General features: G+C 38.8%; 1 protein-coding gene across 3 annotated transcripts in view; it reads right to left on the bottom strand.

Annotated features, from left to right (window-relative positions):
* TMTC2 (transmembrane O-mannosyltransferase targeting cadherins 2) overlaps window positions 1-11,873 on the bottom strand; it is a 649,990-nt gene extending 638,117 nt beyond the window's left edge. For all 3 annotated transcript variants that reach the window (XM_082850900.1, XM_082850901.1, XM_082850899.1), the window contains exon 1: window positions 11,696-11,873. In XM_082850900.1, coding sequence (XP_082707026.1) covers window positions 11,696-11,778 — 83 coding nt within the window. In that variant the 5' untranslated portion in view covers window positions 11,779-11,873. The remainder of the gene's footprint in view (window positions 1-11,695) is intronic.
* Between the last annotated feature and the right edge of the window lie 372 nt (window positions 11,874-12,245).

Genomic DNA, 12,245 nt, shown 5'->3' with positions numbered 1-12,245 from the left:
GCACTAGAGAAAACTAGGCTGCTATCCAACAAGAACCAAAAGTGCTCTCCTTTTCAGGAGCTTGCCACTTGCTGTTACAATTTAGTTATCAATAGGAACAGAGTAATAAAGATTCCAACCAATAAGAAGGTAACACATGAGGAAGAAAATGATGATCACGGCTGAGGTAAAAACACGTTTGGTCGATATGGTTTGTTGTATTAATGCCTCATTTTCATTTTCACTGTAAAACATCAGATCCCTAGTTACTGAAAACATTATCCATTGCCTCCAAATGGCCAATTTCATATATATTTCATAGGCGAATGAGCCCAAACCCTAAACCCTATAACTGTGACCTGCTTTAAGCTGGAAGGACCCTGGAGGATCATTAGAGCCTCACTCTGACTTTAAAGAGGAAACCATGTTATCAATACAGTAAACCTTCAACATGCTAAGCTTACTTGAACTTTGAGGGGGAAAGTATTTTCTTTTTTTTTTGGGGGGGGGGGAGTGGGGGAGAAAGCCAGAAATGTTAGTGTCAAATGGTAAGTAAACATGTAAAAGATCTGTTTTAATCAAGAAAGAGATCAATATTCTTAAATGCAGAACTACCTGTAGATAAACTAATGTGAGTTGTAGGTCCTGGTAAGAGAGCAAGTTAGAGAGTAAAAAGCTTCCCAGAAAAGGCTTCAAAGAACAGAGCTTTTCTATCCAATTTACTCACTGTAAAACAAAAGATATATAAAAAGTATTCCTGGAATTTGGGCTCTCTATTCAACATTATCTTTTGCAACATAACCGAAAACAACTCCATATTTTCATTAAGATTTTTCTTATTAATAAGGAATAACAATATTAAGATATGTCCTTAAACAATGATTTTCCTTAAAAATCTAAGCTACATATCAGAGAGTGAAACAATTCTTATAAGATACTAAGAAATCATAATTTTGCCTACGCTTCTACACACAGTAAGTATTATCTAATCTAAATAAGAAAGTCACTTGAAGTGAAGAAGATGGGAGATATCTGAGTTCTGGTTTTCGCATGTACTTTTTTTTAAATTGGTTGTTCAATTAATTTTTTTTATGTTTTAATTTTATTGGAGTGTGGTTGACTTACAATGTTGTGCAAGTGTCATGTATACAGCAAAGTGATACAGTTACACAGTTAATCAAGTATATACCACAAACATTTTATTGGCAAAATTTGTGTGTGTGTATGCATGCATATGTGTATATATAATGGTTAAATTTCAACATCATTTCTTCAAACCTATAACCCAAGATGAAAATTAAAACTTTAAATTAGTAATTATTTAAAATACTTCACCAAACTTTTCAGTGACACTAAATCTATCTGCAATACCAAGTTAAATATTATTGGAAATAAGTTTAAATTTTGAATATTGGCTTTAAAGAAAATTCCTTAAGTGCTCTACAATATTTTTAGATGTTATTATATAATGATTTTAAAATATCAGCTATAAAGTTAATGAATAATTTCTTGATCAAGAGAAATACTTAATAAGTATCCCAGACACCACCATACCAGGCATTTTATACAACTTATTAAATTCTCCCAAGAACTCTAGGTATTACTATCCTCATTCTATAGAACAGGAACAGAGGCTAGAAGAGTTTTAGTAACACAATCAAAATTACACAATTAGCAAGTAACAGTTCTGGGATTAGATCCCTAATTTATCTGGTTCCAAAACTCTTGTGGTCTTTTTACTTTTTGCCACCTTGTTGCTTGGAAAGGTCTAAAAGAAAAAATACATTTTGTAATTAGTTACAAAAATGTATCACCAGGTTTAGATATGAGATGTCACCATCTAGTGCATGTGCTAAGCACACTTGCTACTGATTCTCAGTACACCACGGATTAACACAAACACTTCAATGCAAAAAACTTCAGCTTATCTGACGTCTATCTTTCCTAATCACTGGACTGCCAGAACTGCTCTAAATCTGAACATACGCCCAAAAGAAAAGGGGTTTCATTGAAGACAGAGATCATGAGTACCCAGTAACAATATATCCTGCCAAGCAGAACCAGAGTACCAAAGATTATTCACACCCGATGCACTGCAATTGGTCCTTTTACCCTACAGAAGGAAAGAAGTGCTCAGATTGGCCAGAATATCTATTCAAAAGAAGCACAGAGACCAGAAACAAAGGGAAAGCAGCAGAAAAGAAATACAGGAGAGCAAAACCTGCTTCTACGGTGAGACCAGGGACAGTTGACCAAAAGGGTGGACAGAGATGAGAAGCAGAGATGGGGCAGACGCAACAGAAGCTGAGACAAAAGGAGCTCAACCACTGACTCCGAGCGAAAAAGTGAGCCAGGACATGGAGTAGAACACAGTTCTGTTCTCAGGGGAGAAGACAGTGAGATGCTAATGTATGGGGATAACTGAGTCATTCATCCTCTGGTCCAACACCATCTACATCTGATTGTAACATCATGCGGCTTTTTAAACACACAGAAAACATTCACCAGACTATTCCATTTGGTCCTCCCTCTGTGGCTGGCAGTTGTTATCATCATTTGCACTTCCTGACCAATTACAAGACCAAGTTTTAGAGGCTTAGTAGCTCAAGTACTAGTTAATAAAGTGTTATTTCCGAGACTAAAGACCTCTCCTCTTTTATCTTAGCCCAGTGTTCTTTCACAATACTGCCTGTAGTACAGAGTACAGTGTTTTAAAAACAAAGAAATAATTATAACTTATTTTAAAATAAGTTCTTTAAAAAGATTTCTACTAAGTAGGAATGTGAAACTTCACATATGTGTGGTATTCACCTATTCAGATATCCACCAAAGTGCCCAAAGGCTGAGGTATAGTGGACCAGGTTAAAAAAGTCAAAGAGGCCCAAGCATTTCTAATACTATGTTGACATACCTTTACCCAGTAGCATCGCCCAGTGCCTGAATGTCATTAATAAATCTTTATCTTTCCTACTCTCAGCTGCCTAATGCCTATATTTTGCCACCTGCCTGACGTCTATAATCTTCCTTCAGTGTAAGCCAAGTTTCCTTACAAGGAAAATTCAACAAAAGTACAAACTCATCAAGGCACTGACTATAGACTCAGTTTAGGCATCAGCATCTATTCAAGTCATAAGCCTAAGGCAACCGCCTATCAGTTTATTTGTAAAACTCAGAATCCAACATCTGTCTCCATAGTAACTACAAAGAAGATGATATTGTAATACAAGTTGGTGACAGATATTTCAATAGAGAGCATCTCCTAGATTTTAGCAGGCTCTCTACCTTTTCAAAATGTACACAATATCTTAAACTCTTAAGATCAATTTAAAGATGTATGATTGAACAAATATAAAACAAAACAGAGAGATTAAATAAAATGGCTAAACGCATACGCTTTTGAGATATAAAAGATTATCCTAAATCTTTTTTAATACAGGAATTTAGGCAGTCTTTTCCGAATATCTGTAAAACACACTGAACTGATGTGTACGTTGCATGAACCAGCCGCATCTATCACACCTGGGAATGACAGAAATGCAGACTCTTAGACCCACTCCAGGCAGAATCTGCATTTTAACAAGCCCGGGTGATGTGCAGGTAGATTGAAGTTTGGGAAGTGCTGGTCTAGAAATATATATACATATACATAGATGGAAAGAGATCCAACAAGAGGCCCAGCTCAAAAATGTCCTTTTAGGAGAGGTACCAAAATATCCATCTGGTTCAAAGAAACTGAGAATTTCAACTGCATTTTAAAAGATTTTCTAAAAGGTAATCACCCATATCAAAGGACGAAGGTAGGGTGTGGAGGTGCGGGGTTATGAGAGAGGACCAGGTCTAAAGCCCCCCGGCCTACCACAGGCATCCTCAGTATCATATCAGGCCTGAATTTAAAAGTAGCTACTAAATACTCTCTCACAGAAATGGTTTACTTTATGTTAATGACATACAAGAGGTTTTAAAACAGTGAAATTTCATTTTCTGTTCAACATGGAACGAAAGCCAAAAACACCACTGTTTCTAAAAGAAAAAATACAAAGACTCTTAAAAATATAGAGGTGGAGGAAACCAAAAGAGATCATTTAAATAGGATATTTTAAATAGAAGACTAGATATCTGTGGCAAACTACAGTTGGTAATTTCAGGCTGGACTCTGGTGTCTTTATAATAGATTTTTGTTCAAATCTCAAATTCATTTTCTTTGGTTAAGTCACTACATATCCCTATAAGAGTGGGTTAAATTGTAAAACCTTATTTCTTTAATATAAATTCAGTGACACAACTCAGCTCCATTTTTTTTTTCTTTCAATAGAATAACGAGAAAACCCTTCCTATTTTAAATAAGGTTTACCAAATGCTTTCAGGTATACTAGTTTTTCACATCAGTTAGAAGTAATTGTCTCCCACTAAAGGGCCTATTTCTGCAAATAAAATTGTCTTTTTGCCTGATTAAACTTCTTCATCATCGGAGAACTTTTCTTCCACAAACTTGTAGTTGGAAAATTTGCCATTAGAAGCTTGCTTTGTCAAAATGAGCTCTTTTCAGTTTCTTTGGGAGAGCAGTCCTGTAGTTAATCATTTGGAGGAGGAGAGAAACATCCTATTCTAAAAGTACACCTGACAAACTATTCGGACCCAAGTATTCTACCTTAAGACATCTTTTACAACCCAAAGCAGCAGTCTCAGTATTTATAATACCTTTAAAAACCTGAAGCTAGGAGGGCAGAGGCACACAAAATATAGTTTATAAAACAATGAGAATGGTCCCCAGGGGAACAACACCGCTGCCAGCCTTAGCCCCCTTTTCCCAAACGGCTCTGTAATGACAATATACAATCGTTTCCTAGTTAAACCATAATCATAAGACTATAGTGAACTTGTACTTTTTTTTTTTAACTTGATGCTCCTGAGGAATAATCACACATTTATTATAATAAATTCCACAGAAATAAAGAGTAGTCATCAAAGACAAAGGGAAAGACACATTTTATTTGGACACAGTACCTACCACATAGCTGCTATTCCAAGGGCACTGATGTGTGTTTCACTTGACAAATCATGTAATTTAGTCAGTCTCCTTGACAATAACTATATGCTGTGCCACGCTTCAGACCCTGCCTCACCCTGATATCACAAAATGCCACAGCAAAGAAATCAAGAAACGAAAGCTTCCACCAGTTTATCACAAGCAAACAGCATCTCCTCCGCCATGTACTAAGGTACTTTTAAAACAGATACAGTAGCACTGCCCTCAAGCAACGCGGCATGTTTATAGCCTTGGAATAAGTAAATGTACATATAATTTCACTTATTTCCATGATAAAATGGAATCTAAAGGTGGAGTTAGGGTTTTGAATTCTAATCTCTTTTCCAAATTAATTTTTTAGACATCAGCAAGTCAAAATCTCTCTCCATCTCATCTTTAAAACAATCATTTCTAGTTACTCAAATTAACTGTATCTTATGAAGTGCCCTTAAATAAAATAAATTACTTTAAAAACACAACAGAAACTTTTAATGTAGAATCTTGAAAGCAAATCATTACAGTGTTCCCGCCTTCTTCAAATTTCTCCTGAATAGATAGGCTTACTCAATTCTTTCCTACTTACCTGTAAAGAAAAAAGCTCACGGTTGAACCCAAAATTGTAATTCCCAAAAGTTTCTAAAAGACTGAAACGAACATCTATAACTTTTATTCTAAGAAACCTTGAGTACCAGAGAAACTGACAAATGTAACTGAAAAACTAACCTGTCAGAGTGGAGGAAAAGAGATCAATAGAAATTTGATAGTGCTGCATCTTGTTGGAATTAACCGCCTAGAAAATACAACCAAAATAATCTCTGAGGCAAAAGTCTTCAATCCCTATGACCAGTCAAGGCAAATCTAGTTAACTCAAAGAGTTCAGCCCCTGCAGACCTCCAAGGAAAACAACTGACCCGAACAATTAGGAAGGAGCCATTGGGGAAAGGTATTCTAAAGCTTCCACAGATATGAATGAAGTACCAATGAGCACCAGATCAAGAAAAAGTCCAATTCAAACCACCAACCATGGATCCTCAGCAGAGATGCTCTGGGAAAGAAGCCAACAGAATCCCAATAAAAGTTTAAAAATATGAGTATCAATCAAAACAAACATGAGTCAATGCAAGTGAAATTCTACTAAAGGACAAGCTATCAGCATTTTTGATGTCTATCATCAGATTCCCAGATTCAAACACTATACAGTACCTGGTAAAGTACAGGTAGGAAAGGACGGACAGGGACGCTTACTGACAACGGGGAAGAGCTGCTGTTTGTATTATGCACCGTATATAAGGGAAGCCCATGTCTAGTGGTGTTCATAATTAGTGAATTAATGAATGTAGTCCTTTATTCCTCAAAAACACATACAAATCAAATCTTCAAAGAAATCATCTAGCATTGTGCATAATTACACCTGTAATGATTCAAAATATTATGCCTTTTTCATCCCATGAAAAATAGGAGGTAGTTCCTGGTGATAGGCCTCTCCACTTTTTTCAGCTAGGCTCTTAATGAGGACAGCTATTCATAGAGGGAAGGTCGTTACATTCAGCAACCCACTTGTCCTTTCCATCAAGGCTGCCACACTTGTCACTTTTGTGAAGCCATTAAAGGAAGGACCCAAAGCTCATGTAAGACTTAGCTTCCAAGAGAGGACCAAAAAATTTAAGAGATGAATGTTACTGTGTTGAAAGCATGTTGGGTGAGAATAATGAAGTTATAAGAAAGTAGGTTTGTCAGCCACAGATTTATTGGAGTGCCTTAAGGGTAAACTTTGTCCTTTCCCAATATTATGAAGGTGCCTGTTTTAGAGGAAACATACCCTTCGCCTATGATAAACAGCTGCACCATCAAGGGCATTTTAAACAAGTGCTTTTAGCGCACTGAACAGCAACAAAGAGATTAGGAAGACAAACGGCTCTTAACTCATGTTGGAATCCAAAAGGTTGTAGCTATTTCAGAATTATAGCAGCAGGGAATTCAAGTGTTACTGTAGGGACACGTTAGCTCTGAAAAACTAAGTGCAGATGATGAGATGATGTAAACTAATAATGTGCAATAAATGCAGCCCCTCTCCCAAATACAGTGTATTTATAAATGAGAAAAACTAAGAGACAGATGGCTGGCAAGCAATTTCCCCTATGGCATTTGCACATGTCCGTTCAGTGCTTGTATCTGGGTCATTTGCTAGGATAAACCCCATGTGACAAGCTCGATGGAGGTAAGGAAAAGTGGTCCATACCTGCTTCACCGAATTTTAATTTACTGTTAAGAGATGTACTTATTCAAACAGCAAAATGAACCTTTTCCACATAGATTTGATTAAACAATCAAAACTTAGCTAGAAAATAAAATGTCACATAAAATATTTCATAAACTATGAACTGTACCCACTGGCCTTTCTTTTAGTACATTATCAACGGGGAAGGAAATGAGAGTAAAATAACACTCTTGTACACGTTACCTTCTTCCAATAAAGACCTGAAGAGACAACCTTGGACGCAAAGCAAACTTCTCCCTTATTTACTTTGATTTTATAGTAATTCTTTCTAAACATGCTTTTACTAAATACCAGCCATGCCTTCAGTGGTTGAACATACTATAATTTTAAGATAACAAACCCAGATTGGTCCAAGGCAAGTTTATTAGAGAGAACTTTTCAGAGAGACGTTAGAGGGACTGATCATTTCACAAGCTATTCTTATACCAGGTCAAAAACCAAACTGATAATAACACTAAAAGACCAAGTAGAAAGTACAGTTGAATATCTTCAGGGAAAAAAAAAAAAAAGGTTTTTCTAAAAAGCTTGTCAATACACCTTAAATCCTCTATTCCTTCATTTTAAATACTGTTAACCAAACTCTTTATAACATTAAGAAAAAAAAAAACCCTTAAGTGTTTCTACAAAACTGAGATTTACATTTACACCTAAATGAATAACTAAACTAGGGATGTGCTACTGAAAGTTTGGAATAGGTTTGATTTCAAGAGTAGAAATTCCTGCTGTGGAGTTGCTTCTCCAAATTTCACAAAATTACTGCACACCAATAACTAAGGCACCTAAAGGTAATGTTAATGATCATGGGTGAGTTTAACAGTTGCAGAATGGGCAATAAGGAAAAAAAATTTCAAAGCAGCCACAAACGCATTTCCCACTTTCAGAAACTCAAATTGCCTTTTTTTTTTTTTTTAACTAATGCATTATTTTACTCACATGAGACTAAAAAGATGTATTCGGTGCATTATGTCCTTACTTATCTATCACAAAGGGCATGCCGTCAATTAGATGATATGTGCCAAATGAAATCACACTATGAAACAGCAGTTATAGTTTACTTCTGTTGCTTTGAAGTAAACTGACTCTTCTTTTAGTGCTATCTTTATGCAAAACATAGCAGGACTTCTAAAGAAGTTGCAGGGAAAGTGATGCAATGTTATCCTCGACAAATATGGAAGAGAGCAGAGAATTCGGGGTCAGCAAGTTTTTCCCACTGACCTAACATCAAATTTCTCCAGAAAGGGAGACAGTCCTTCACAAAGTCACATGCAGCATGACTTCAACTTTGGCAAAGACTGCATATTTATAATTCCAATTTTACTCTAACCACAATTTAAGATTCAGTACAGTCTTTACTAGATTGAAGGCAAGGGGAGAGGGGAGGAAGCTGAAACTGTATATGCTTTTTCATCAGATATGATGAATTCTACTCTTCTACTGTTTGTTTCATCACGTCAGAGCCATAGTCTTACATTTAGCACAGAAACACTTGTAAAATATTCAATTTTACCATAGGGAAATTGATTTTCCTAGAAGAAGGTTTCAGATTACCACTTAATCTCAACCAAGCTACATCAAACACTGAATATAATTACATATATAGTTTATAAAGTAAACCTGAGCACTACATTTAAAAGAAATGATAACTTGGAGAAGTACCACAGCAATAATGTTTAGGCTGAAGCAATAGAAAGCCCTCCTACAGTAAATGCCAGGTTCTTCAGCTAAAATGCAGAGTCTTGCTTTAGTTAAGCAAGTCGAGCGTAAGAGCCACCTCCCTTCCTTGAACTGCCCTTTCACTCCCAGCACTGCCCTCTCCTTGCAGAACCATATTTCACAAAAGTTCCTAGGGTGGGCGGGGGTGGGGTGAAGGGGAGTGGGCAGTGTTGCGGCAGAAGCCACATATGTAGTTTAAACAAAGTTTTACACTTGAGTCTTTGTAGTATGAAATGGAGTGGTGGAAATAAACACATTATCATCATCCTACAGTGTCCACTTGACTCCCCAGCTTTTTTCCCTGCTTCTCACACAAGCGAGTTAGAGCAGTGAAACAGAAACCTTGGCACTGAATCACCTGAACATGGTATGCAGACACCAAATATGTGCCATGCTCCTATTAATACATTTCATAATTTCTAGGATTCATAAAAACCAAGTGTGGCACTTGTAAGATCTCATACCCTCAAGAGTACGTGATTGCATATGCAGTTCTGCTACCAAGAAAATTAGAGTAAAATACACTTTTCAAATTGTAACTAAGTATAATGTATATTTACAGGTCTTCAACATCATAATGGTATATATTGTCTATATGTCACACATTGCGCATGCTATCAATTAGATGATACGGGCAAATCATCACATTAAATTCATCTATGCAGCTAGGTATAACTCAGGAATTTTGACGCTCCATGCAATCTATAGCAGGTAAAGAACTTATAACAATTGCCAACTATCAAAGCACAACTAATTTATCATCACACTCACACCATTCTGCCGAGTTACAACACTAACACTTCTGACTGATGATTAAAGAACACAAAATAAGCATTAAGTCTACAGAGAAATGTACATGCAAACGTAGTTTAGTTCCAGCCTTAATCTTTATTAGGATAGTTTCTTCTGACATGTACTTTTGAAAGAACTGGACAGCAATAAAGAATAGCCACACCATGCTATTCGCTTGATTTAGCACAAGGTTCTACAATAGTTACAGTATGACAGTAAGTTACTTTTTTATATAAGTCCTAAATTATTGGTTTAAATGCTTACTCTTCAAACTGTCCCCAACAGTGCCAGTAACTGCCCAGATTCTTCCCTGAGCTCGCTTTAGTGAAAAGTCACCCAACTTTGGAAGCAAGAGCTTTTCCTGCCAATATTCTAGAAATAGCAGGTGCAGAGTAACACAAAATTGGAGGGTACAGAAGCAGCTCACCCCATTCTTACACACAGACCATTTACTTCTTGAAGCATGTAGCAAAACTGCTGAAATGTGTACACTGCTTGAAAGTTGAGGAAAAGTTTATGTGTAACAGTGGCTTCCTATCAACTAGTCTCTGATAGACACTACATAAAATGCATTAAGAAGGGTTTGCTGGATGTTCTTGTACCTATTATCAGGGGATTTCATAACAGACATGTGGGCGTGAACCAAGATTCGCTGACTGAAGGCATACATCCATGAACATGCTTTTAGCTGGAGAGTGGGCACACGAGAGGATACAGAATATGGCTAAGCACCACCGGGAGAAAATTCTGCCTTCCTCTCCCCTCACTATCAACCACTTCACTTAAGTTCACTCACTGCCTCGCCCTGACCCTGAGGATCCATTCACTTTCCATAACCCAGAGAGGCTGCTGAAAAGCTGTCAAAGTAAATCTGTGCTCACTTTTTGGATGGTTTAACTTCAATGGAGCATGAAACACCCCAGGATGGTTAATAAGTTTAGCCAGGCGTGCTGTTCTCCCTAATATATTTTAATTATGCATCTGTTTTAATTGTAATCAGATTAAGTCACCGGAAAGGCACAAATTGCAATTTTCCCTAATGGCTATTAGAGCTTTTCATCAGTTTCTAAAGACTAACAACGTTTAAAAAATAGGTAGAGACACGAGCACAACTGTGACATTTCCCAGAAATCGATGCAGTTTCTTTGACAACACAGTTCAGGTCTCATTAGCCACCCAAACTAACCCAAACGCAGAAGACAACTTCAGTCTCTAGGGGCGTCTTCTTCCCCAATTAGCACAAAAGAATCGCTAACGTCTAAAGTAAAACTCCCAAACAGAAACGAAAACCCAGGCTTTTATAAAGTGCTACTCCATCGATCGGTGAGGGAGGCAGGGGAGCGGAAGAGATGAACAGCAGCATTATCCTGGCTCAAAGTAAAGTACACCATGGGTCAAAAGGGAAAGTTGAAATAGAATGCGATTTCTCCACTATTTTGGCAACTGTCAAACGTGTGTTTTAACCTCGGGAAATAAAAGTGTCCCATCAATAGAAGGAAACATTACAGGGAAGATTAGGGGACGGGGAGCAGCTTCCTTCCAGTCCAGACGTAAAATCGCTCAATGTGCTTTTGTTGCACCATGGAATACCTAAGATTATTTTTTAATACGTTCATTAAAGAGTTTCCCAAATTGCTGTGATTTCCGCTAAGAAACTTAAGCGTCTGCCAACAGCCTAGAAGCAAGGGAGAGGAACCTGCTGCAAACTAGGAACCCAAACTCCCTCAGCCCGCCCAGTGCGCCCGCGTCCCCGGCGTTTGCTTTAGGTGTTGATGTTTACGCGTCTCCTAAACCTTCAGGTGCTGGACCAGTCCCCCCAAGACGCACTTCGAACCTTAAAGCAGGAAGCTTCAGAGCTACCGCGGAGTCCCCAAGCAGCCCGCCACCCCTTCCTCTCACCCCCTTACCTGTCATCGTAGCAGAAATCCGCACTCAGGGTGTTGAGATACAAAGCGAGCCCTAGAGCGCTGCTCACCAACTCTGCAATCATCTCTCCACCGCCTTCCCTCCGGCTCGGCTACCAGCGCGAGGGCAACAGCGGCAACAAAAAACAGAAGCATCAATCCCCACCTTCCGCCGCCTTCTCCTCCCAGCTTCACTTTTCCCTCGCTTCCCCACCCTCCCTTCCTCCCTCGGGTCCTTCCAATCCACCGTTCTCCTCCTCCTCCTGGCGCCCGTCTCCGCAGCTCCTGCGTCCTCCCTGGGTGCGGGCTCACACCGCGCTCCCCATGCCCTGCGCCGACGAGCGGCGAGCGGCGAGCGGCGAGCGGCGTTCGGGCTCCGCGCCCCCCGGCGGATGCACAGGGCTAGTCCTTCGCGCGGCTCGCACCCCCACCCTAACCCATGGCAGTGCAGGGCGCCCTAGGTGAGGAGTGGGACTCGGAGGAGGTGGAAGAGTGCGGGGTGGGGACAGAGGGACCGGACCGAGCCGGGCTCTGAGACCAGCTGGAGGAAGAG

Source organism: Leucopleurus acutus (assembly GCF_964270905.1).
Source record: "Leucopleurus acutus genome assembly, chromosome: 11".
NCBI lineage: Eukaryota > Metazoa > Chordata > Mammalia > Artiodactyla > Delphinidae > Leucopleurus > Leucopleurus acutus.
This window is presented reverse-complemented; position numbering and strand designations above follow the sequence as displayed.